Below are 26,745 nucleotides of genomic sequence, written 5' to 3' on the forward strand. Positions count from 1 at the left end.
GGAGAACTACTGATTTCAAAACACTCATATATACTAGCTGAGCGCCTGGCCCATAGTCTTCTCTCTAACTCCCCGATAGTCATTCTAATGTCAACACTCCACCCCCAGCAGACACTAACATCATTAGTGCCACAGCACAGGAACGTCACAACTATTAATAGGGACAATATATTTTTACGTTAATCATGGAGCTTCTCAGTGTCTTGCAAACAATCCACATGCTAAGCCTCCTGCTTGCTGCTCCTGAGAATAGGCATTTTAAAACATGCAGGAATTGAAAACATGTACATTTCAAAACGGAGGCATGATCCATCTTTGGTGTGTCTGAATTTATTGTGGGCCCTTACCAGGAAGCAGAATTCCAGACGCCAAACACTCCATCACTCGTCTTAAGGCCTCCCCAGCGCCCAAGGGTCTATTACAAGTACCTATAGATTTTTCACATATAAGCTCTAGTGGCTAAAAGACATTAAATTAGAATTAGTACAGGTGCTGGAGCGTGGCAGCAGTTAAACACGAGACGTCATTTCAAATGGGGATGAGGCGCTGCTCCTAGTGACCCCGGGGCGTTTGTTCACCTGGGGATTTCTGCAGTGTGCAGCTTTTCCCAGCAGGAGGGTCCCACCAACTCCACTGCGTCAGCTTACCCGGAGCTCACATTTCCAAGGTTACACCTGCGCCAGCCATGGCGGCGAGAGGCTTTTAAAAGTGTCAGATTTCTATGGCAAGGGGTGGATTCCGCAGCACACACGAGGCCCTGCTGACACCGTCCATCACCATGGTTTCCAGGCACCACACAGAGTTACTGAAATGGACACACGCTGCCCCTCTCCCTCCTCAGCTCCACAGGCAATTTTTTAAACCAAAGATTGTTTTAATGGGTGTGATGAGGGAAAGGGAAGCAGGGAGCTGAGTTCCACATGCCCACCCTATAGCCCTCATAAGACACCGCGGCCATTTACTGAAGGGCTGACTTTTCAAACCTAGTCGCTATCTGACTCTTGTTCCACACTTACCCATCCTTTTAGCGGTGCCCACGTGGGGACTCTGTTGCACAAATCACGGAGAATACGTAGAACAATTACACATGATTTTAGTCCATTTGCCCTGGCCTAAAACAAACAAAATGGTTCCAATACACCTGCTGAAATCCAGCCTTCAATTTTGCTTTTTAAAATGTACAGAGTCCTGGCATAGGTTCTTTAACATGATTACTAATTAGCACTTAATCGGTTTCATGCAAAACAAATGAAGTTACATAAAAGCAAAATACTGCATTTTATAGGAAGGCAGGCTTAACAGTAAAAAAGAAGCATAATGTTAAAATTGCTTTTGTAGCCTCATGACAACTCTAGACCAGTTGGCTAGCTACCTAGTGTTGCCGCTTTTACAGAACAGCGCTCAGAATTCAAAATTCTAGAGGGGCTAGATAGAAATTAAAAAAGGCATTAAACTTAGAAGTGTCTCAAATTAACCCTCATAAGGCTACAACAACAACAAGATAAGAACAAATAGCCAACCTGAAACCATTTGGCGTGCCGCAGAGAGGCCAAGGCCTCCAGGCATTTCTGCCTGTCCAATAAGTCCGGAGGATCTTTCATCGCAACATTGTCTACTGGTAAAATGGGATAAAAAGAGACAGATACAATTTGACCAAGGGGTTTCTGTCACAGTACATAACGATCGGCAGCATCTCAATGAGCTAATAAGACTCCCAGAAAAAAATTAATTTTTTTTAAGTGCACGGTGTTATTTAATTCAAACAAGCCATTAAAAAGGTAGTAACTGTGCACATGTGCAACAGAAGCAAAAGGCATTCACTTCTTATACAGAATCGATGGCCACTCTACAGACAATCTGGGATCTTATTAAAAATGTAGAACACATTTCAGGGCAGAAAATAGCTATGTAGCACTTTTCCTTCTTTCGTTCCTCCCTCCCGTTTGTGGTTTTATTCCAGGTGCATAAAATCAGCACAGAATTACTAACTGACAGCAACCTTCTCAACAAGGGGAACATTTTCTTGAAGGAGAAAGTTTGCCTCAGAGGCAGGAAGCATTAAGGAATGATTTTGAGGTGCCTTCTGAAAATTTGAAGATACTTCCAGTTTATCTTTATCAAAGCCACAGCAATTAACAGTGGAGAAGTGTATTTCTCTTCAATATTAACCCAATATAAATGAATTGGAGAAAAAAAGAACTTGTGTTAATGTGCACTTTACATTTTGATACACAAGTTCTTGCACTCCGACTGTAGTGTTGTGTGTAACCAGGTAACAAATGAAAGCAGCAAAGAAGTTGTAAAACTTCTAGATCCTGTTAACAATTTCAAGATTTTTTCTTTCATAAAAATCTTCTCTTCCCAACAGCAACAGAAGTTGTCTAACTAAACTAAAGTAGGAGTTGACACACAAAAGACTGAAATCTTCTGTTAAGTTTTACACTCCCCCCCACCTTTTTAAATCCAACATGCTACCAAGTGCTTCTAGCAATCACATCTAGTTCTATAAGAAATTATTTTTCTCGTTTTTTAAAGGAACAAATTATTAAAACCCTGATTCTGTAAACTCATAAACCCCATGCCTAACTTCATTCATGTGATTATACTACCTCATGAGTAGAATTACACACATCTAAGTATCTCTGCAGGATCAAGGGCTAACTTCCTTAGTCAATAGCATTTAGCTGACATATGAGCACATACTGGGAACTAAACCAACCCACAGTTCAAAATGACCCTTTGAATAAATACATGCTGTTCTTAGGAATCTATTCTATTGCTTCTCTTGAAATTGGCAGTAATGTAGAAAAATACTGTTTTTCATAATTCATAACAGCTAATTCATGTGCATTTGTACAGAGATAGCCGTTTGGGGCTGACTGAAATACAGAACCCAAACCAGCTTGTAGATGCATGCCAGGTCAGTATCTCGCAAAACATTAAATTTTACTTAGGAGAAGCAGGGGAAAAATTTATACCACTGTATACACTGCATACCCACCCACACCCCTACAGCTAATATTCCAGCTGCCATTTGTTTTTACAGGTTACGCTGCATGGTATTACTATTTTAATATTAAAATGGCCTCATTTCCTATGCAGTTGGCTAGGGAGACTGCTCTAGCAAAGCTGTAGCCATTACATCATGATGGATAAAAGGTAATGAAAAACAAGAGTGTAAAGCTCAACAGAAACAGAGACATCTTGTCTGATAGCTTGTGGGTTTAGTTTGTATCTGTTGGCTCTGCTCCCAGCGAAGGACTGAAGTGCGATATGCTTATTTTCTGACCCTGATGAACTTCGCAGCAGATATTTGCATTGTTTCTTGTTACCCTCATCAACATAATCGCATTGCTAAGATTCATCTCCACTCCTGTCCTCCCAATCAGAGCTGCAAAGTCTTCTACGGGATTAGCAGGTATTTGTTTACAAGCACAAAAGGTCACTTTGCATCATGACTTTGGAATTTAAGACTTTTACTTTCAAATTTCCTCTGCATCTTCGTTTACAAGAAGAAAATTGTGTTTTATGGATATGAAAGTGCAACATTTGTTACAAATCTTTAAATGTTTCTGTAACAAAACCCTTTACTGTGGACAATATAAACATCTGCTTAAAGCTTAAAACAGCTACTGTCAATGAGTGATTAGAATCTTCTTTAAAAATTAGAAATGGCAAAGGTTGACTGACTGCAAAATTTGTTCAATTTTAGTAATTACGGTGAATTTGCAAGTCCATTAAGTCCTATTTCTAACTAAGATTGTACAACATTTTGCTAGAGTATGTTACAACTGTTGATGAAACAAACTAAATTTTACCACTAACTTATAAACCAGAACATGGTGTATTCTCTATTACTGTACAGGTGACTAAACAGGCTTCAGTGTAACTCAGCATAAATACAACAAACAGCCTACTTTTGCAGTGGCATGCTGACGCTCATTAGAGATTATTTAAAGAGGCCAGAGTCACGGATGCCTTTGAAAATAGTGCATTCATTACATTAACCCTTGAGTTTCCAGGGCAGCTTTTGCAGAAGTTGCAGGCAGTCAACATTTGGTGCAAGATTCTGTTAAACAGAAAGATGGAGAGAACAGGCAGTGAAGAGGGGTGAGCAACTTGCAGCAGACTCCCTTTTGACATCCTCATTAGAATGGCATGTTTCTTCATGCTCTGCTAGTCAGGAAAGTGAGACCCAATCAAAGTTTTCAACATGTATGAGGAGCTTTCTTCTTTTCCTTTTTTAGTTCTAAAAAATGACACTCAGCACTGAGGAGTTTGTTAAAAAAAACAAACAAAACAGCCATTAATTCAGAGCCTGCAACACATACAGAACGAGTCCTTCGATAATCTCCCCTGCCAACATTGTTAGTGTATAGCTACCATGGCTACTTTCTGGAGAGGAGGCAAATCTGTGGCTTGCGCTGCAGGTCCTTCAAGGGCACTTGTGGACTCTCTGCCCACCGAGGTCCTGGGTGTCAGACTGATTATGAAGCAGTTGCTCAGTTACTGAACTCAGTTGTTTTCAGCACCATCTTATTTGGGTGGCTGAAGTTACTTCTTATTTTGAACTTCTTATTTTGAATGTACATGTTCAGTAACTGCAACTATTTGCAGAGTGGCACTGAGAAAGCCTAATTCACAGAGATCCTGTTCTTTGGTGGACACGAGTGATATTAAAACCTTGCCGAGGCCATAAATTTCATTCTGACGCAGAATGCACCAGATTCAAACGTTTGACCTCTCCACTAACAAGGAGAAAACAGAGCTTGTACAATGGCTGCAAGGGGATGGCTTGGAAGGAATACTGAAATGCACACGCACTGGTCTAGTATTTGTTTTTACTACCGAGCAGCAAAAACAAATAGGACACCCACCAGATTTTAAGCATTAACACTTCTCCAAAAAAAGAGGGGGGGAGACTAAAGAGAAACCCAGGAATGTTTGTTCTCTGCATTCTGACATCAGGGCATGAAGGTACACACGACATTCCTACAGAACAAATGGAAGCACTGATAAAGAATTCCATTGCACCTAATCTTGCTTATTTGGTTAGAGGATAGATTAGTGACTGTAATCAAACCATACTGCTGGAAATCTTGGTCAGTTTCGCCCAGCCTCTTAGCATACTAGTAGTCTGCTGCCAACTAAGGAACAAAGAGAAAAGCAGCAGCCGGAATAGAATGGCTCATCTTACTAGCAAGATGAAAAGCAAATTATGAAGAACTTGAAAAGCTTTTCTATCAGAAAAAAGTAAATAAGAAAAGCGAGGAATAGTTTTTAAAATGGCATATGAAATACACCTGTATTTGGCTGGCTTTGTCCAGGAGCATCAAAAGAAGGGTTGCAATATTTTCCCTTTATATTAATTTTTTTTTCCTGAATAGCTTTTCTAAATATTTCCCCTTGATATTAGATTTGAAACTTTATTCACTTAGTAAATCCAAAATGGCTCAAAGTGACTAGAAGTGGTTGTAGATAGCTGAAAAATTTTCACTTTTCCCCCTCTAGCTGGTTACTTAATACAATAAGAAAAAATGATTAACTTATGAAGGGGAATATTACAAGTTTTCTTTGTTCAGATAAACTAGGGAGTGAACGTCACAGAAACTGAAGCCAACTACAAAAGAATCTGGACTTCAGAACCAGGTGTGTTAACCAGTCTATCATCATCAGTTTTATGGTAAGGGTGGATCTAACAACAGCTCTATCACAAATTTGCAGAGACTATCTTTATACTTAAAAGTTGAACTGCAAGGTTTTTGAACAAAATTTTGAAAAATATTTTAAGATCCTAAATCAGTAACAAAACGACAAATATAGTAAAACAAGAAAGCATGAAAATTCATGTCCTCATTCATCTTAGCAGACAAGTCCCAAATTAATGAAGTCCAGGTTTCTATTCCAGCAGATGAAGGCACCATCCTTTCCTGTAAGGGATCACACAGGAAGAAACATTTGTGCAAAAGTGCATGCACATAGTGATGTTAAAAATACCTTGCCATAAATTTTTGTGCTCGGTCTCACGAGCGTGTATCTGTTGCAATGGAAACAAACCTCAACTCAGCACTTGCCAGGAAGTTGAAGAAAAAGTGCAGCAGTCTGCAAATATCTGGCTTTTGTTTTAAAGAAAAACAATTGTGTTTCTGCACAAGAGCCCCATTAGTGATTTGGTAATTCTGGGACATTTTTATTAATGAATCTTTGCTATTCATTTCTACTGCAAGATTCTTGCACTTCCAACTGCTGTCTAAGTTCTGTATTTCACTTGAAAAATCAATCCTTCCTGCCCTCTCCCCACAAAATGAAGAGAAACTGACCAACATTTCTCAGTGTATTGGTATTTCATGTGGGAAGGGAAATAAGCAAAGGGACTTGTGGCAGGTCTAGAAATGGGAAAAGAGCAATAGGGAGTTCCCTAGCCCACATGGGCCCAGCTGCCTCAGGTGTCATGACAGAGAGTGGCCAGTTGGTCAAAGGTCTGACATCATCCAGTGGAAAGTTCTAAGCATAGGTTTGGGAAGCGGAAGCAGAAATTATTGACAAGAAGATTACAATAAAATAAAACACGGCTACATTCGCTCTGTGTTACTCTTGGTTTCTTTCCAGTCTCGTAGGTGTTAAGAGTCAACGCTTCTTAAGAGTTTCTTGTGGCCAAGTTGCAAGTCCCCAGCAGAGAGGGAAGAATGGATGGGGAGGAATTAGGATGCATAATTTTCCAAATATATTTTTACATTCAGGACAGTAGGTACAACATTAACTTCAGAAGTGAAGTGCAGTATTTTAGCTTTAACTTCAACTGTATCCTAGTTAAGAAGTTCTTACCTTAAAGACAGAAATACACATACACAACAATAATTAGCAAAATCTGTGTGCCAGGAAGAGACACAGCTTTGTAGGAACTGCATTTTAAGAGAGCAGTTTTTATACAATAGGAATAATTTTATGAACCAGTCCAATTTGACTGATTTAATTTAAAAACAGGACTGTGCAGGCACTGCTTAATTATTAATAACTAGTTCTGCTTTCTTTCAGATAAGATCTAATTGGTGTCTGAGTCAAGGCTATAATAATGCTGTCTGTGCACAGCAAATGGAATTTTACATACATTTATGTGAAAATTAAATGGTTGCTGACTGTTTAAAGAACAATCACTGTAACCTATCAAGGTGAGCCACGCTAATGATGACACACAGTATACAATAAAAATGAGACCTCACTCCCTAACGAACCCTATGCTACACGGTCAGAAAGCATTTAGGAGAAAACTCTGAGGGAAGCAGAAAAACGACTCTCTCTATATACCTCCGTCCTTCTTCTCCGTTTCCTCACGAATGAGAGGGGATGTAAGTATCACCTTCAGTGTTAGGGTGGGCTCCTTTGTGTGACGAATAATAATAGCTGCCTCGTTCACACACTGCTCCACCTGGTACTTCTCTTCTGTAAGTTTCTGAAAGGCATCAAGAAACACTTTCAAAAATCCCCACTCAATCATGGTAAAGGAAGCACCTCCTAAAGAAAGATTTGCCCCTTGCAGATGACCCCTGAACTTGCAATGCTGTAATACACAGGCTCTGCCAGGCACTGTCCCTCCACCCTCAGCTAAGAGTTGATGAAGTCGTAAATAATTTTTAAAAACGCAAACAGCTGTTCACCAGAAAAATGCTAAATGGTGGCCGCATAAATGCACTACAGTGTCCCACTCACTGTGCAGACAATGATCAGTCGTCTTTTGAAGCTGCCAAAGGGTGAATTACTTGCCAGCAATTGTAGCTCTTACAGTATCTAAGTCTCAGCAGTGCTGCCTCTAAATGCAAACCCCCTGGCAGTCTACCACCATCCTGACAATTAGCAGTGGATGCAAGCGAATAAATGGCTCCAATCCTACCAGCCAATCTGCCTGGACAAGACCTCGGCACCTACATGGAGCCGCACTGGCTTCAACGGGACTCTGTAGGAGATGGGGTCCATCCACATGGACCAGTTTAGAGAACTGGAACCACAGAGAGCATGTAAGAGTTACCCTTTCTAATCACCACGTCTTTACAAATGGGGAGATAAATCTAGGGCACTTACTTCCTCCAGAAAAAACACTGTTACAGGCAGGCAACATAACCTCTCCACTACCCCACATGTCCCCACCAGGCCCCAGCTCCGGAGATGGCTGTGTCTGCAGAGTAGGCCTCCATATAACCTGAACACTTGTGTGCAAACAAATGAACAATGGAAAGTATAGCTCCCAAGAATGGTAGAAACGTGTACGCTGTATGTGGAAATAAACATGAGACAAGAAAGCAAACCAGAAAGGAGGGAGAATGAGTTTCATCACCTACTTTAGAAAGAGCTACTTGCGAGAGGTATTTGTTGGGGCACAGTCTCTAGGCAATAGCGCCCTGCCATGGGCTTCAGGCCGGACTAATTATTCAGGCCCAGGGATATGTCAAAGGAAGCTATAGCCCTGGGTTCCCTTAAAAAGAGGTGGTACTGGCTGCATCTGTTCACAGGATGCTTTTTTACACACCAAAACAAAAAGGTACAAATTAATACTAACTACATATCAAGGATTCATTGTGATCCGCGACCACTGACCGCTCAGAATGGCCTCTTGTTAAGGGTATGATTCAGGATTCCGTGACTTTACCGGACCTCCATGACTTCTTCGGTTTCAGCTGTCAGCAGCTGAAGCTGGGGCTAGAGCCAGAGCTGTGCACCCCTTCCCTGCAGCTGGAACTGAAGCCAGGGTTGTGCGTTCCCCACCCCCATGACTGTGGCCGGGGCACTGCGTTCCTCCCTCTGCCACCCCTGTACCTGCAGCTGGAACGGGGGCTGTGCGTTCCCCCACCCCCACAACTGCCTCGGTAGCTGTGGCTGGGGTCAGAGTCAGGACCATGTGCCTGCCCCTGGCGGTGGTGGGGCTCCAGCTGTCATTCCTTCTCCACCAGCCCCTGCACCACCCAGTTATTTTTAGTCAAGTCACAGACAGATTACAGGCTCCCGTGAATTTCTGTTTATTGCCCACGACCCGTTGATGACTTTTACTAAAAATAACCATGACAAACTCTGAACCTTACCTATTGTCACTTAAGAATCACAGGGGAGTTTAGACTGAAACAGAGCTGAGGGACAAAGCTTCTTTAACGGGGAAGTTCAACACACTGGAAACACACAGGGCAGAGTGAGCCAGGCTGACATGCTCAGGAGAAGGGAGATCTAAAATCCCATTTAGTTTCTGTGTTACGAGTGAGAGCAGGGAAGAGTACAGATGGGTGAATTCTCCAATAGGAAGGTTAGCTGGAGGGCGTAGCAGGACTGATGTCAAGAACAAGGACTAGGGAAGAACGCTTTGAGGATAGCCTTTCTATCCATCTGGTTAAGGTATCACAGGCTCTAGCCACTGTCCTAGATTCTAAGTACAGTCTTTGCTCTCTGTACCTTTACCGCTTGTATTTTTCTTGGTATCAAATTAATTTCAGCTTTTACCCAGTGCAGCTTTTAGCTGAATATGTCTTGCAATACTATCAATCAGAGCTGGAGGACTTACCCAAAATTAACTTACCTGAACTTGGATTGGGAGATTGTCTTTGACTGTATATAACAAGGTCTTTGTGGGTTTTTCTTTGCACATGAGAACCAGCTCCAAATCCATGTCATCCTTTATCAGCAAGCCCTTTGCAACCAAACCAATTCTCATCACACCACATAAGGTCCGACCACCTTGCTTCCTGGAAATGACACATGTCTGAAAAATTACAGTGATATTTTCACGCCTAACCCACCATCACCCCCTACTGTAGCCAAGGAACAGAGACTGATGGAAACAATTCCAGCATTTCTGCAATGCATCAGTGACAGGATCATGAAAAGCACTGACAGCTTTTCTGCAAGTAGCCAACAGGAAAATGATGGAAACTAATGTGAACATGAATGAAACGCTTCTGTAGTCACCAAATTGTGAATCAAAGGTTTGGATTAAGTTATGAAGCTCCAAGCAGTTCACTGCCTAACTGCAGGAGAAGCAGAGTGCACACGAGCCTGGTGTCAAGTTTTCAGAAGCCTAAGACCCATTTTCAAAAGTGACTTGGACTCTTACAAGCCTAAGCCCCATTGTCTTTCAATGAGACTTATGCTCCTGAGGGCCCCAGCACGCCCGACAGTGGGGGCCTATACCTCCTTTTACATGTATTTTTTGAAGCTTGTAACTTCAAAATATTGTGCAAACCGTTTTTGTGAATCCTGCACACACTAGATACTTTAGGAAGGCTCCCCATTTCAAGCAATCTTCCCTGTAGGAGCCCTTCAAAATTTTCACCACCGAAAGCTAGAAGAATCAGAGGTTGGGGAATCAGACTTAAATGTTCTCCTGGTTTTCTCTGGAGACTCAAGAGCCACAGTAAGTGTCATAGGTTTCAAAGCAAGATAAACGACACTTCAGCTTTGAGTGCTGACAACAGACAAAAACGTAACAAGCAATTGAGCAGCCCAAGAGTGCACAAACCAGCAGGAATCCACGGGAAACAGAAGAGGAACACTCACACATCTACTGACATTCACAGGCAGGCACTCCTCAGAGATGCTTCTTGGACGCTGCAGCACTAGCTAGTGGCATATCACTGTGCTGCATACCCCATGGAAAGGGTTGTAAGCGTTGGAGTGGTGAAAACAGCCCCAGTTACAGAGGCAGCTGTGCAGTTAGAACTGACAGGATCTGATCAGACATGCTCTGAGATCCACGATCAGATAATGCACCCTGAGCCTCTCTCACATGTTTACCTTCACCTACATGGGCACAACTGGATATACTTAAAAGGGGTGGACAAAGACTGTCTCCTATTACCTAAACAGAGCAGAGACACACAGAGAGGGAAGGGAGGAGGCTGAGAGGAAAGTGACACTCTCAAGGTCACACCAGATGGTCAGTGGCAGAGCTGGGGACAGAGCTCAGGTCTCCTGACTCCCACTGCAGTGTCCCAGTCATTAGCCCATGCCACCAGGATTGTAAATCCCTTTCACTTGCTGGTTCTAGAAAATTAGCCAGATGCTGCAACATTCGGCAGTGAATCTGGCAGAGAAGCATACCGTATATACTCGTTCATAAGCTGAATATTTTTGATAAAAAAGTGACGCATCAAAGAGCGGGAGTCGGCTTATGAATGGGTCTACACCAAAATTTGATGATTTTAAACTCTATGAAATCATTGAATTGAATATCTAATACATTGTTGTTTTGTTTACCTGGAGTGTCTGCAGGCACGGAGCCCCTCAGCTCTCAGTGGTCGCGGTTTGCCGTTCCCAGCCAATGGAAGCTGCAGGAAGTGGCGCCACTTCCCGCAGCTTCCATTGGCTGGGAACGGCAAACCGCGGCCAATGGGAGCTGAGGGGCTCCATGCCTGTGAACATTCCAGGTAAACAAAACGTCCTGACCTGCCAGCAGCTTACCCTGATGGGCCGGGAGCCAAAATTTGCAAACCCCTGAAATATAGGATCGGCTTATGAAAGGGTCATACAGTTTTTACTATTTTTACCTATCCATCTAGGGGGATCAGCTTATAAACGAACGAGCTACTGAACGAGTATATACGGTAATTCTTTTTAAAATGGTTTGTGAATGGCCAACATACTATTTTGCAGAGTGTGATGGGGTTAGCTTTAATGGTTTCTTTTATTCTTGTCAACCTGAATGGGAATTTCTAAAATAATCCACCACATACTAAAAAAAAGTATTTCCACTGATGAGTTTCAAAGTTCACAGAAACATTTTTATGACTGCTAGACTTTGTTTGTTTTCACAAAGCCTAAGCTGACCGGACAGCATTCATTTAATACGAGATGACAGGGCAAACACCTGCCTTTCTCTCTGGTGTGGGAGGAACTGTTTGGTAATGTTTTGCCCAGTATGCTGAAGATGCAAACTGCACTGTAACTGTTTACAATGAATAATAATCAGGTTCCTTGTTTTCATGTAAACTTTTCCCACTGCAATCTGCTAAATTTTGCCAAGACGTCCCAGAGGCAGCATTATGTCACAGTTTGTTAAACCCCGACTAAAGGGTGGGTTTCAGAGCTACCCCTGGATTCTTGTGCCCAGACTAGTGGAAAAGAGACCTGCTACAGCTGTGATTGCTTTCTGTAAAGGAAAGGCATTCAGGCAAGCCCAATGGTCCTGACATTCCCACATTTCCCCCCACACAGTGCTAGTGTTGGCAGCCAGCTAGTCACCATGTCAGTTTCGCTGGGGGCAGGCGGTATGAAGGAGAAATGACACCAGTCATAGCTAGAAGGGGAGATTCACGCAGCCAGCAGCCTGGATTATTCTTTGCCCTAGTTTATCACAGTTTTGTCCTGCTTTGCTGCTTGTAAGAATCCTTCCAATCACCACGTTCCCTCCTCTGCAGGAGCAGGGATGGATGTAAATTCTCCATTACTTTCAGGCCAGCAGGCAACACTCACTGATCTGTCCAAACGGCTGGCTTTGATACAAAATTCTACAGAAAGTGATCTCGACTTTTTGATTTATAAAAACCAGCTGGAGAGAGGGGGAAGGAAGAGAAATAGCCCAAACCCCTTCATGTCTCTGCTTTGACACTTGACACCTGCTATTCTCCAGCCAGCTGACTTTTTGTCAGAACATCTGTAGACAGGAGATTTATTAGAGAGAGGACCTGGGCACTTACAAAAACGCACTCTAAATTTAGAACTCAGCAAGATCATAAAACATCCTGCACACAAAATCATGAAATTGAAGTCAGGCTGTTTGATTATGCCAACAGCACTTAATACAAGCCAAGACTTTCATCAAAGCCATTTAAAAAAAAAAAATTCTGCACTTATTTTATCCATGGCAGAAAGAAAAGTAAAATGCTGCCAGTAACACTTGGAAATTACTGACACAATGTGCACTGCATCCCACCTAAAGAGTCAGAGAAGTCAAGAAAGTCCACCGCTCAGCAGAAACCTGACGTTATTTATCTTCCACACAAGATGACACAGCTTAACTGCCCATCTCCAGGGAAGTAGCCTATCAATCTGCTGCTATTATTCCCTGGAGTCCACACAATCCTACGCCCTTAAACCAATTTATCAGTTAATTTATGTAAAAAAAGTCATGAAATTTAAATATTTTGCCATTTCTATTCTCTGCATACATTTTGCACCAAAAAGTGACAAGTACAAGAATGTTGAGAAGATCAGAAATGGATCTGAGAAATATGTATTAGTCAAAAAAGGGTGCTCAGAAAACAGGCAACTAAATTGCAGGCCCACTTGTGGAGAGTTTGCTTTGCCCAGAACATTATGCGCTGACCTGGACACTGGTGAATGCATCTCAGTTAGCTCACTGTAGTCTATTCATATGGTGCCCCGGTTAGCAGGGCTTCTCTTTAAAACTTCACTCTGAGTAAACAGATTTCTTCCCAGAGACCCGAAGCCCTTTAAATGTGCATAGGACAGAATCAAGCAAATCCAGACAAAGGAGAAACTTTTGACTAGTAATGTTGGTGCAGGAGGGACTTTCTACCATTTCACCATATTTGTTGGGATTTTTAAGCAGATTGTGGGAGCTCTCGCATACAGAGCTTTCCTCAACTAATATGGACCATTTCTTGTTTCTAAACTGGAGCATGTCCAGCTAGTAGGGAAAACTGAGCTTTGTTTCCCAGTTCTCTCACTCTTACACTGACACTTAAATTGAGACCTGGAAATAACTAAAGACTAAGTTACTGTTACCAGCATGATAGGGAATGGTCAGATTTAGGATTTGCCAATGCACATCAGGGTTTATTATGGCAATTTTTATGACAGACTGATAATCACTGCTTCCTTCACATTGAACCGGTAAATGAAATCTTCAGCCCAGATAAACAAATACAGCAGCACTTAAGGATACGGTCTTGCTGACTCAGAGCCAAATGTCTGCCACCTTCACCTCATAGTACCTTACTCCAGAATTAGTCCTCCTGGATTTCAATGAGCTTACTGACAGAGTAAAGTGATATTCACCACAAGGGCAGGTAGCAGAATTTGGCCATCAAAATATATTATCTAGTGTGGAGTACTAGCACTTGACCCTGTGGGCACTACCCAATATACCTTTCCACACCAATCTTAAAACCAGATCAGAACTCACAGTGCAAAACTCACCCAGTAGCAACCCACATTAATAATCCACCACTTGTAGCAAGGAAAGTTAGAGAAAAAATCCAGGAACTGGCTCTCAGACCATGTTATGTTAACGATCTAACCAGATTTTGTCTCAAGAAGGTCGTTATACTGGAGGAAGTATGGTTTGATGAGAGCACAGGACTGGAAGTCAGGTCCTGTGGGTTCTGCCACTGATTTGCTATGTGGCTTTGGATAAATCAACCTCTCTGTGCCCCAGTTCCCTCATCTCTAAACTGGCCATAATACATACCTGGCTCAGGGTGTGAAGCTCAGTTATCTGTATGGCTCTAGAGAGCCAAGAATGCCTGAGTTAGAGATCTTTAACCATAAAAACCTGAAAAGGGGCCAGTTGTTCCAGTTGTTTCCTAAATTGCTGGAGTTAAACTAGAAGAGGAAAATCTGGCACCATGTCAGGGAATAGAGAGATGTGCAGTGACAGATGTTTGATGCAGTACAGAATGACACAATGTACCGTAATGGCTCCTTTGGAGCAGTTAGCCTGTTGAACAAACAATACACATTTATAAATCCATTGTTGCCTATTAAACTGAAACAGCTCCGACGCCACTTCGATATGGTTTTGGATTTAGATTTGTGAGTTATAGGGAGATGCGTTTGTTTCTTAAATTTGTTAACTGCAAGTTTCAAACATTTTGTCTTAAAAGCGAGAACAGCCCCTGACCAGGTTCCTATTCATTACTCATTCCCTGCACTCACGCAGCGTGCTCGTATCTCAGAAGGAGTCCAGACACATCTACTTCCTGCTATGAACATTCATAACCAGCAAAGCCAAAGAACACTGTGGCCCTTATTTAGCAGGAGAGAAATCCATTCATAGTAGTACAGAGGCTCATTATGAGGCTTAACTAACTCACTTGGCATTACTTTCTGCAGCTTCCTCTTTTGCTTCCCCATCTCCCTCGATTTTCACAGACTTGTTCAATTCATCCATCCAATCGGAGACATGTTTAAGGGCACATTCAACTGTCGATACCATGTTCTGGACAGCTTCAAGTTCCTCTGGAGATGGATAAATGGTTGAATGTTTCACCATAACATGGCGGTCATCATTAGCAAAAGATCGGATAGATCTCTGTCACAGAGGTGGGAAAGAGTAGGGAAAAAAAGAACAGTTACTGGCTTATCAAGAGAAGGGCGTTATTTGAAAGGGAATCCTCCCCAATATAGACGGGGGAGTATTTTAGGATAACAAAGGTCTAGAATCACGGCAGAACGTATATCTCTTCTCTGCCTGAAGTAGAGAGACCCAGCCAATTAAATGTGAAGCACTGAAAAAAGCCAAACCGGAATAAACTGGTAGCAAAGTGCAACAGCACGTTGTGCCTGTGACTTGGCCATCAGGAATGTAGGTTGTAATGTTCTCTGTACCAACTCCCAAACTAGGGGCAGAAAAACTCGGGTCCAGAGCTAGAAAAATGCAAGGAGGAGAAATTTCTCGTCGCCTTTACTCCACAACTAGCCTTTTCACTCTCTTCTGCTATTCCCCATATTGTTTATCAGGTTCACCCAATAGCAGCTGTAAGCTCCTAAGGACAGGGACAATGCAGTCTCTTATCTGCATGAGAATACCAGTCAAGCACTGCCCTAGCTAATCCTACCTGCAATGGTTAATAAAGGTATTTTTGGGTGCTTGCCTTGCATAACTTCGCCAAGAAAGTTTCACTTTGGGGAAAAAAGCCATGGTTCTGATGAAGCATAAAGAGCCAGGGAGGCCTAGTGGGCAGGGGGATGAATGAGGCGGCAGGAAACCTGGGTTCTGTTCCTGTCTCTGCCACTGACCTGCTGTGTAACCTTGGGAAACTCACTTTCCGCCTATGCCTGGTTCCTCCTCCCTCTTTTTGTCTAAGCTTTTCTAGGCAGGGACTGTGCCCATGTCTATGTCCATGCAGCACCTTGGACAGACAGGCCCTGAGCTTGGTTGGGGGTCTCTAGTCCCCACTGAAATACAAACAGTAAATAGTAACCATGAAGGAAAGGGGCTCCTGGCTCTTCAATAAATTCACAGTGCATTCTGGAATACTCTGTCCCTTTGTTCAGACCCTCAGCAGCTGAGTGGCTCCAAGGGGTCAGCTGATCTGGTTCCAAAGAGGAAATTCAAGGGCTCCATGCACATCAAGGAAGTCATCTTGTTTTGGGGCAGGTAATCTGGAAAGAGGTGTCCTGGGGAGGAGGCTGAGAGAAGCTGCACTTTATACAGGGCTTTGACAATCTGGGAGAACAACTCTGCCTGGCAAGACATGCCAAGAGCTGCAGCTTTCCCCTTGTGCTCGGCTGGTGCAGAGGCAGCCCACCAGCCTCTCACTTTATGCGTTTAGTGCTGCCAAGCCGGAGATATTGCATCTGGGTCTGCAGCAACTACAGATCACAAGGAAAATCCTGACCAACAGGAAGGAATTCGCAAAGAGCATGAAAAATGGCTAGAAAGGAGGCTGGAAGGGAAGGGTTAAGCTTGTGGGGAAAGATTAAAATCATCAAATAGAAAAAACAAGGGGTTAAAGGATCCCAAATAAAGAAGGGCTTGTAAGGAGGGCTCATGGAGTTCCATGATGGGGATAGGTAGCACAGAGACTTGTGACCTGATTGGAGATGTCTGGTTGCCATGCCATCCAGGCTAGACATGTATGACCTGAAAAGTTAGTAAGCCAGCATGGGCAGCCACTCGTCTACCAGATGTTTCCCCTTCAGCCACATGTAACCCTGGTGCTCAAAGACCAATCTGATGCAGTGTCAGGGAACTCTTTGCTCCGTTCCCTACGAACGGGAGAGAATCAAAAATATTCCCAGTATGTGGATCACAGGGTTTTCCCCTACCGCTGGGCAGACTGGTGCACTCTTGCTAATCATTTACTTCCATAAACTGCATTTATCCTGCAGTGATGGGGAATCTTTCCCCCTCCTTCACAGCTTGTAACCATGCCTGAGCTCAGAGACAGCACGGCCTGTAATGGATCCAAGCAGTCTCATTGCTGAATCTGCATTTAGTTCTCCTATCCCACAGGCAATGTACATGTTCAGGGAGAAGTGCATTGGTTCACAGGTAAGGAGTGCTCCCCCTACGCCCTGCCCAGTACTCTCACACTAGAATTCCATTCCCGAAGGTCCCTGCTGTCGTTCACCTCAGTTACAAAACACAAAGATACAGGTAAAGGGTGCTGCAGCTCAGCAGTCAATCAGTGAGATAGATTTGTTAATTCACGTCCACCCAAAGAATGTCCCCCTCTCCCCAAATCTCCCTTCTTGTGAACACAGATTATAGAAAATACTCCAGCAGCGGCAAACTGATAAGCCTGTAACTTGTGTATTAGAAACACATGGTTACCTCACTAACGGGCAATGGCAAAATAAGTACTAAGCAAGAGAATCTGGGTCAAGAATTCATTGGATCCAGCAAGCTTCCCATTTAAAGTCCAATCTGTGCCCTGTGTTCCCTGATGTCCCCTTCCCCCCATAGCATTCTTCTCACCACAGAGGGTGAAATCTTAATTTGTGTTTGGCTGGGTTATCGTTTAATGGATTTCATTAGCAATTGTCTACTCAAATCTGAATACAGTACTTTACTGTAAATATAATGCTGTGCCTAGTCACTCCTCCCTGTCTTGCAGCAACAACATGTAGAGGACTTACAAAAAAAAATCAATAGGCTCAAATTACTCCTAACAGCTGGCTCTCAAGAATTAGTTAATTGGGCGGGTTTTTCCCCCTTCCTTGAATGCATTTTAGAAAAACTAACCATTCCAAGCCCTTCACATTTGCACAGCTTTGCAAATTCAATGCATCTCTGACTCTTGCGATTTGTAACAGATACAAGCAGGCAGATTGGAAGTGACTCCTCAATTAGTCATCAAATATGCCCGGATGGGTACTGGTTACATATGCATCATATCTATGCTATTAATAGGTGAGCACAGAGCTCTGGCTTTTAATTTTTAACATTAAAATATAGAGAGCACCAACATCTGATCTTGTGGGGAAGGGGTGGGTGGGGAGTGTCAGTGTTTGTTATGCAATCCACAGTTCAAGGTCACACACACTCACTGCAAGAGCTTGCTAATGCCAGTTTTATTAGAAAAGGTTATTTATGAGCATCCCCTTCATTTGTGTTTAATAATGCATGTCCTGCAGGCTCACAAGGCTTCATTCTCCGGTTAGAAAAAGCCCCTCAATAAATCAAAGCTCATTTGCTTTGCTTAAACCATGTGGAGACATCTTTAATGCAGTCGAGTCAGAAAATCCTTCCACTCTTGTTTTAACAGATTCCACAACGGGCTAGGGGTGGATAATAATTTTAAAGCAGCCATATTAATGAAGACAGTTACCTACCATGGTTTGCTAGAGTCTCAGCTCCGCTCCCCCTCCCCCTTCTCCTTTTCCCTCCTCCTCGGTATCTTTGCTAGGCACTGTTTTTGCCTGACAGAACCTCCTCATAAGCCTCTCAATCCCCTGCCAGCTCAAGAGTTCATACAGGCGAGATGCTCCAGGAGTCGCTTTCTGCAATACAACACCTGCAAAGAGAAAGAGAGAGAGAGAGAGAAACAACTTGAAGAGAGAAGAAACCACATGCTAATTCTGATTGCTTTTCAAAGCAGCACATTAAACCAAGCCACTGATTAAAGCAGCAGGCTTCAAAAGAAGGGGGGGAGGAAATCATCAATGCCGAACAAAAAGCAGATGTCTCTATAGAAAGTAATTTTTTTTTTAAACATGCCCACATACATGTTACCGCTTTCCTGTGCCATCCTCATCCGGGATCATCAGCCGAGAAGCAACTGGCATTCAAAAGCTCTGATACCTGGGAGTTCAGAATTCCAGGGTATTTAGTACAGTTGATATGAAGCCAGCCACAAAACTGGTGTGCCACTTTTATCCATATATCATATTCTTGGGCACTGAATTTCTTTTCATTTATTATTTGTACTTCATTGGTGCCCCAAGACCCCGATCAGGATGATGGCCCCAAGTGTGCCAGGTGCTGTACAAATATAGTAAGAAAGAGTCCCTGCCACAAACAGCTACAGGTTGAGGTTTTCAAAGCAGGACAGGGGATTTAGTCCAAATCGAATGGAAGGTGAAATTCACAGGAGAATGCACGGCTGGGTCACCTGGCGCCACTCTGAAAACTTCACCCATGACCTCTGAGCCCCCAGCTGACACTGCATCTCTGTGCTGCTTTCCACAGCACCAGACAGGCAAGCGAACCCATGGACAGCAAGCCCTGGCAGAACTGGGGAATACCAGGCATTTCTCCTCTGAACCATGTTACAACAGAACAGTTATCCCTCTCTGCACCTGAAAAAAGCCTTCGCTCGTGTCTGCTATTTGTAGTGGAATGTGATATTTCATGTCAGGGAAGACCAAAAGACAGGGAGTTTCTCTCTTTGGCGGGGGTGGGGTTGGGTGGTGGTATAAATGGAGAAATCAGTCTCCAAAAGTGCAGGGTTAGGAGCTGACAAGAAACAGCAGCCGGCTCAGAGAAGGGAAACACACAACAATCCAAGCTGGGCTCTGTTCTAGGCTATTTACATTTCCTGAAAACCCACTATACTACCCCAGCACCTAGAGTACTGGTGTCCCACTCACACACTTGAAGGCTAGGGCCTGTACACCCTCATTTTCTGTTCTGTGCATACTGGCAAAGCTAAAAAGAAAAACATTGAAATAAAAGCACAAAGCTCCTTCCCCTATCCCAGAGCAACAGGCACCGTTACTGGGGGGCACCACGATGCAACTGCAAATAGGTGCCTGGCGAGAACAGGAGGACATAGTGATGGGGCGAGTACCATGTGACAAAGGAGAGGAAATGAGCTCAGTGAGCACTATGGAACCCCCGTCCTTGCAAAGAACTCCCGTTTCCCTCTCATTCCATATACCACCATGTGAACTTTTCAGACACATTTGCAGTGGGTTGAAAGCCAGTTGGTAAAATCCTGCTGGCTGACATGTGCTCTCTTTTTCTTGTATCTTTCAATCCTGCACATCAAACAATATGTTGCATATTGTCTATGGCACAATCCTGACATTGTTAAAAGTCAAAACCTGCTTTTTCCAACGGCATAGGGACTAGAGAAGTGACTTGAAAGCATACTTTAACTACAGAGGTGTGACAAAATTATCAAAATGTTGCATCCCGTACAGATTTGCACACATCTAGAAAGGGAGCAATACATTCCACTTCACTGTGCCCCTATCTGAGAAGTGAAGCAGATTTACAGGACTAAATTGCTTTGGGAGCAATTTGTTGTCTATAAAGAGGTCTCTGCGAATTCCAGACTAATGTACTTGGGATACAGTACAGTATAACAACCAACCAACCTGCCAGTGAAAGGGTCTGGTACAGGGGCCCCCCTTATGGTTAAATATGGGGACGGGTTGAAGGAGAATATAAATAATGAAGGGGTCAGATATGGTTACAGTAAACGCTTTTTGGGGGCGAGAAGGGTTGGACGGGACAAGTTCATAGGGAGAGAGATGGATTGAGATGAGCCTCTGCCAAGAAAGGGCCCTGAAAGCCCAACAGGGACAGAGCTTGGACAATAAACACAGGTATATTTGCCTTTAGAACCAAATTAGAGTGTCCTAGTTCCATGGCAGGGCCAACAGGGAGCACCGAATAACCAGGCTAAGACTCCCTCTCCACCAATGCAGCGCCCCCATAGCACACATTCACGACCTGCTCAGCTCTTCAGCCTCAGAAAGTTCCAATCCTGCCCTCCCACTGCAGGCTGAGATGCCAAAGTTGCCATTAAAATACCAACTGGAACTGGGGTCCAAACCCTGGGGCAGCTTTTGAAGTCTCAGACTTACTTTGCACAGACCCAATCCTTGCAAATGCTCCCATACGCAGATAACTACTCGCTTGTGTAGCCCCACTGATGTCAATGATCACCTCACATGAGTAGAGTTATACACATTTAACAGGTTTCAGAGTAACAGCCATGTTAGTCTGTATTTGCAAAAAGAAAAGGAGTACTTGTGGCACCTTAGAGACTAACCAATTTATTTGAGCATAAGCTTTTGTGAGCTACAGCTCACTTCATTTAAGTGATTGCAGATTGGGACCCAAGGCAGCAAGCTCCCAGGCCTCACAAATGCCCTTGGACTTCCAGGCATTCGTACACCCCCCCTCCCCGCGGTGAACAGCTACTGAGGCCCCAGGACACTGTCCCAGGTATGGAAACAGAGCCCATTGCAGCCGGGATTCTTGTTACTTTCTGAAAACGCCAAATTGTCCCTTGGTTACCAGGAAACATGTGAGTGCCACACCCTCCACCCAACATTTTCAGCTGCACAGGGGTGTCAGTCAGGGCCCAGTCTTCGGTTTTCCGCCACTTCTCAGCATGGCAACAGTGAATCAAACATTCCTCACCAGAGCAGCCGACGGGCTTAAAAAACACAGGAAGGCCTATTTCTGGATTTAGCGAATGTGTCCATCACCACAGTCTTTAGACACCAAGCTACGCTCCAGCCTGGACTCCCTTCCAGGACTGCTATAAGCTGCAGGTTATAGGTGACAACACAATGAAAACAGATGGATGGAAATGGCTGACTGAGCAAATTCTGATGCTTCACTAAATTGCTGGGCAGACAGTACTGTCTAGAGGCCAAGCCTGCAATCCACCTCTTGAGCTCCGAGAACAAATGTACCTCAGGGTGCAATTCCGCATGCACTGAGCTCTTTTCTGTATACTCTGAAAACCTGAAATAGCTTCAAAGCAAATGTTTACAGCGTGACCGGGGCTATTTTCTCTCTGCTGCACAGTGGACATGTTACGCAGCATCAACACCTTTCAATGTTATCCTTGAGAGGGGTAGAACAATGCAGCTTTTCAGAGAGGCTCCTAGTTGTATTAACAAGCAAAACAAGTCAGGCAAGAGTCACCATTAATCCAGTTCTACCTGCCCTTTTCCCCAAAAGTGAGCGATTGAGGTCTGGGGAAATGGCTGCACTGTGCTCCGATTAGGGAGGGAGTTACAGATGACAGCATCTTCATCAATATTATTCAGGAAGAAGAAGAAAAATCACCACACACAATTCTAGCTGGAGCTGTCCTACAGTGTTCTTTCAAATTATTAATTGCCCAACAATACTCCTCAGAAGTGTCCGCACAAAGGAAAACTTGATGCAGTTCAGGCCCCAGGAGAGAATGTTTAATAAAACCACTAAACAGAACGGAGCCCGCTTTCTAAAAATTCAGATGCTACTTTAAGAACAAGGTACAGAGTGGAAAATAAACAGAAGCCAAGATGAGAGCAGCCCCAGCCATCTGGATTGAGCACTGTGCTTGTTACCAGGCCCATCAGAAGGGATAAAAACGGACTGCAATCCTTCTAATCCAGCAGCTTTGTTCTGCCACTAACTCACCACAGAGCATCTATGCTAGAACCAGCCCCTACCTGAGACAGCTCCATCCGGATGGTTGGCGTGCCTACGGGGTGGCCTAGGCCCTAGAGGACATGATGGTAAAAGCTGCTTGTTCCTGGGCTACACCACAGCTAGTGCCACCGCAGCTTGCAATGAATTTTCCAGGAAAAGCCTCTAGGGTAAACAAAGCCATGAGTGACCTCAGGAAAGTCACTTACCGTCTCTGTGCCTCACTCTCCACCTGTAAAATGGGCATAATGCTTTCGCACCTCACCAGGGCCAGGAGAGGAGGATTGATGTGATTTTTTAAATCCTCAGACAGAAGGCACTAGAGCAATGTGAAGTGTTATTACACACCGGCACTAAACGAGGTAACTCACGGTCTCTCTAAACTGTCTCCACAGCAGGTCTGGGAACAACCAGAACACCGATGTTTAAAAACACACAGTTTCTCAACAGAAGTAAAACACAACAGGAAATGGGCTCTTGAGACTCATCTTAATCCTAATGTAACTAATTTAGGAGTGGCTGCAGCATGCCTGGGCCTCCACGCCCAGTAGGATGGCCACAGAGGACCCAGAAACGTTTCCATTAAACACCCCATCCTTCACAAGGAACTTTTGGCATGGGCATGAGATGAAGAGTTTGATATGTGGCCTTAATAATGGGGTTTATTCCTGCAGCTGTCAGTTGTGCCTCCTGGACTTAAAGATGCTCATTTAAATAGTTTTGGACATACCAACGTGCAGCCCTTTAGCTGTCTTTAGTTACTTCTGATTAGCAAGGTGGCAGGCAGGAGCAACAGGTCTGTGAACTCCACATGGCCTGAAACTAACAAGGCAGCTGAGACTCCATTTTACCCTTAGAAAAGGGCATCTTGGATACCTGTCACCAACCCAGCAGCCCAAAGCTGCGCTTTGCACAGAGAAATGCTGCTGGAATAACTGGGGAATGGAAACAGGGTCACAGTACATTGAACTCTTTAGTTATCTAAATGCCCACTTCTCTGCTGCTTGGGCATCTGGCCAGGCTGTCGGAAGAGTCCAGGGTCCATGAAGACTACTTCAATGCTACAGCAAGACTCAACAAGCCAGCAATGCTTTTCTGGGGCACTAAAGCACCCTCTGCCCTTCTAATCTTTCCTTCACTCCAGCATCAGCAGGTGAGGCACTTTAGCGTAAACAGCAGGTTGAAGGGCAACACAAATAATCCTGAGACTATCCGAGTTGACCTCAACAGCGTTGAGAGATAACTAATGCTGAGGAGAGCAGGAAGGGAGGTTCCCAAAGTAGGTTGGGGTTTGCAGGTAGGATCAGACCCAGCAGCAAAAATGCTGCAGTTTATGCAGCATACAAGGAAAAAAAAAAGTTACGTTCAGTGAAATTAAGGGGGAGGATTAATATCAAAGTAAGAGTCCTGGAGCTTTAATTGTGAGTTAGTTTTAATTTCTGCTCTGCATGCAAAAGGCAGGTAATTTTTCATCACGACACACAACGCTGCTTGGACAAGGAAAGGAGTATAATTCTGCAGTATAATTTTATTTCTGGCTTTCTGCCAAGAGTCTTTCTGGCAGCATCTACCACAGTGGGAAACTGTGTATCTGGGTCAGGAAAGACAAGTTGCTTTTCAGAACAGCTCAATACATTTGGCAGAACTGCTGATATTATAATTGAACTCTTTCAGCAACTCTTTTTATGATGCATCAAGACACCAATCAAAACAAGATCCGCAGCACTGATTAGTGTCAAAATAACTGACTGAGAAACAGCAAAATAGTTTCTCCTGGTTTTAAAAGCATCAACATGCTGAGGGGAACAACAACAATTCAGGAGGTTTCACCATGGGAAAATCTTCTAACTCATTCTGACCCTTGTCTTCTGTGGATGTTTAAGATTTTAAGTCCTAATTCCTAAAAGAATGGCACAGAAACTCTGGTTTCTCCCTTCTACAACAGCATGCAAAAGCGGAAATACCTCCTACCCTGGGTATGTCTACACTGCATTAAAACCCTGTGGCTGGCTCATGCCCACTGACTCAGGATTGTGCTAAAGGGCTGTTTTATTGCAGTGTGGACATTCAGGCTTGGGCTGGAGTCTGGGCTATAGGACCTTGCGAGGTGGGAGGGTCCCAGATCTGGGAATGGGTGACAGCAGATGGATCACTTGATGATTACCTGCTCTGTTCATTCCCTCTGAAGCACCTGGCATTGGCCACTGTCAGAAGACAGGATACTGCGCTAGACGGACTTTTGGACGGACCCAGCTCCTTAGCCAGACCCCCGTGAGCCTGAGTCTGCTGGCACGGGCCAGCTGTGGGTTTTTAATTACAATGTAGACATACCCTCGGACACATGAGCATCCTGAAAGGGAATGCAATCGTAGCACTGGGATATACCACTGACTGGTAAAGCTCTTGCTGCTACCAATAATATGCCTGGAGTGAACTAAGTTAGTAAAGTCATGCAAGTTTATTTTCCAGGGATGCAATTGTCTCAGAAAAACCTGTGTTAACCAGGAGAAGCCTGGAATTTTCCGTCCAAGGGATCGCGTGCAGAACAGTGCTAGAGTTACGGCTAGGCAGGTACTTCCATTCCAAGTTCTTAAATTTAATAAAAAAAAAAAAACACAAAAACTCTTTGAGTCTCACATTTCTCCTGCTTGCCTCCCGCCCAAAGGAGATTTTTTTGGGGGAAAGTAGTTAAATTCCATTTCTCTCTCGCCCCCTAGCCCCCAGCCCCATTTGTGTGAGCAGATTCTGATGAACAAAAAATTGCTTCTTTCTAATCTCCAAATCCCCAGTGCAGAATTGTGCCTTGTATCTGCACGAAGAAAATCTAAAGTTGGAGACTTTAGACGCTTCACAGAACATGCTCAGTACACAAGTTCCAAATAACTTTTTAACATATGAAAGTGCAGGTCACACCCAGTACTGAACGATGCACAGTGAATCAGCTGCATTTACACCAATGGTCATATGTTCAAACACAAAAGCAGTGCATTTAATTGACTCTCTGGATCTCTCCTTTCCCTTCTCATGACGAGGAACACTGCCTCAACGCTCACAAAATTTCATGTATCACTTTTTATTTTAAAACAATTTTACAGTTCAGATTTTAACATAAATGTGAGGAAATTCAAAGTTAAGGTTTGCATCTCAGCCACTGGTTAGCTACTTTGCATCTATAACCCAACTGAGGGATGAGCCGGCCCCAATTTGACAAGACAGGTTCTCTCAATAATCAGGGACATACAGATAAGCCAAATCCACCATACAAACAAGTGTACATTATACCAATGGGAAAAGCATTATAGATTTTAACAGGGCTGAAATAAATAGATTTCTATAGAAATGTAATAGGATTTCTACAGAAATTACTCTAAAGTCCATCAGAATTTAACAAGGGCAATATCCTTCCTGTAGGTTTCTAAGCATCCTAAAGAATTCTATGGAAGAAAAGTGCCTATCAAATCTGTAGGAGACCTTTAAAAACAAATGTATGAGAAAGTAATCTTTCTACAGACTATGTTAGGCACTTACCTGGCCCGTTACCACAGTATCCAAGTGCCTCAGTCTAATGTATTTATCCTCAATAACACCCAAGTGAATTAGGGCTGTGCTATTATCCCCACTGTGCTGGTAGGAAACTGAGACGGAGAGACTAAGTGACTTGCCCAAGGTCATACAGGGAGGCTGTGGTAGAGCAGGGAATAGAAAATTGAGTCCCAGGCTAACACCTGAAGCCACTGGATCATCCTTCCCCTATGTGACTTTCCCATAAAAGGAGAAGCAAGAGCTAAATCAGGATTAAGGTACCCAGCCTCCAGGCAAGACCAACAGTTCGCCTGTATACTAGCAAATAACGCTTTTCTCTTCCAAAGTTACAATTAAACAGAGGTAAATTTCACAGTGTACACTGCAGTAAATACTCCTCACTGTTATGTAAGGGACCAAAGGTTGACTGTTACCAAGCCACCTGGGTGTTCCAGCCAGCACGAAAGACTCCTAGAGAAGCAGCGGATGCTGCCAAGGCAATGATTCCATTCTCCCTCTACAGCCCGGACACCGGCATCACTGCCTTTTATTGCCCATTCCCGATGCATAAAGCAGTTGAGGCTCATCACCTTTCCTGCAGGGCAACAAAGCGTAACGACATTCTGATATGGACGGGGCAGGAGAAAGCGAAGACGAAAATGAAGACAATGTGGAAA

General features: G+C 43.7%; 1 protein-coding gene across 4 annotated transcripts in view; it reads right to left on the reverse strand.

The window, feature by feature from the left end:
- Window positions 1-26,745, reverse strand: part of STRBP (spermatid perinuclear RNA binding protein) — a 106,785-nt gene that overhangs the window by 40,620 nt on the left and 39,420 nt on the right. For 3 of the 4 annotated variants that reach the window (XM_048822741.2, XM_048822740.2, XM_048822737.2), the window contains exons 2-8: window positions 18,499-18,680; window positions 15,033-15,250; window positions 9,557-9,722; window positions 7,306-7,450; window positions 1,521-1,615; window positions 1,017-1,112; window positions 348-459 (exon numbers count right to left, since the gene is read on the reverse strand). In XM_048822741.2, the coding sequence (XP_048678698.1) occupies window positions 348-459; window positions 1,017-1,112; window positions 1,521-1,615; window positions 7,306-7,450; window positions 9,557-9,722; window positions 15,033-15,250; window positions 18,499-18,501 (835 nt within the window). In that variant the 5' untranslated portion in view covers window positions 18,502-18,680. The remainder of the gene's footprint in view (window positions 1-347; window positions 460-1,016; window positions 1,113-1,520; window positions 1,616-7,305; window positions 7,451-9,556; window positions 9,723-15,032; window positions 15,251-18,498; window positions 18,681-26,745) is intronic. The other variant, XM_075120372.1, reaches the window with a different exon arrangement.

Source organism: Caretta caretta, chromosome 16, assembly GCF_965140235.1.
Source record: "Caretta caretta isolate rCarCar2 chromosome 16, rCarCar1.hap1, whole genome shotgun sequence".
In the NCBI taxonomy this organism is placed as follows: domain Eukaryota; kingdom Metazoa; phylum Chordata; order Testudines; family Cheloniidae; genus Caretta; species Caretta caretta.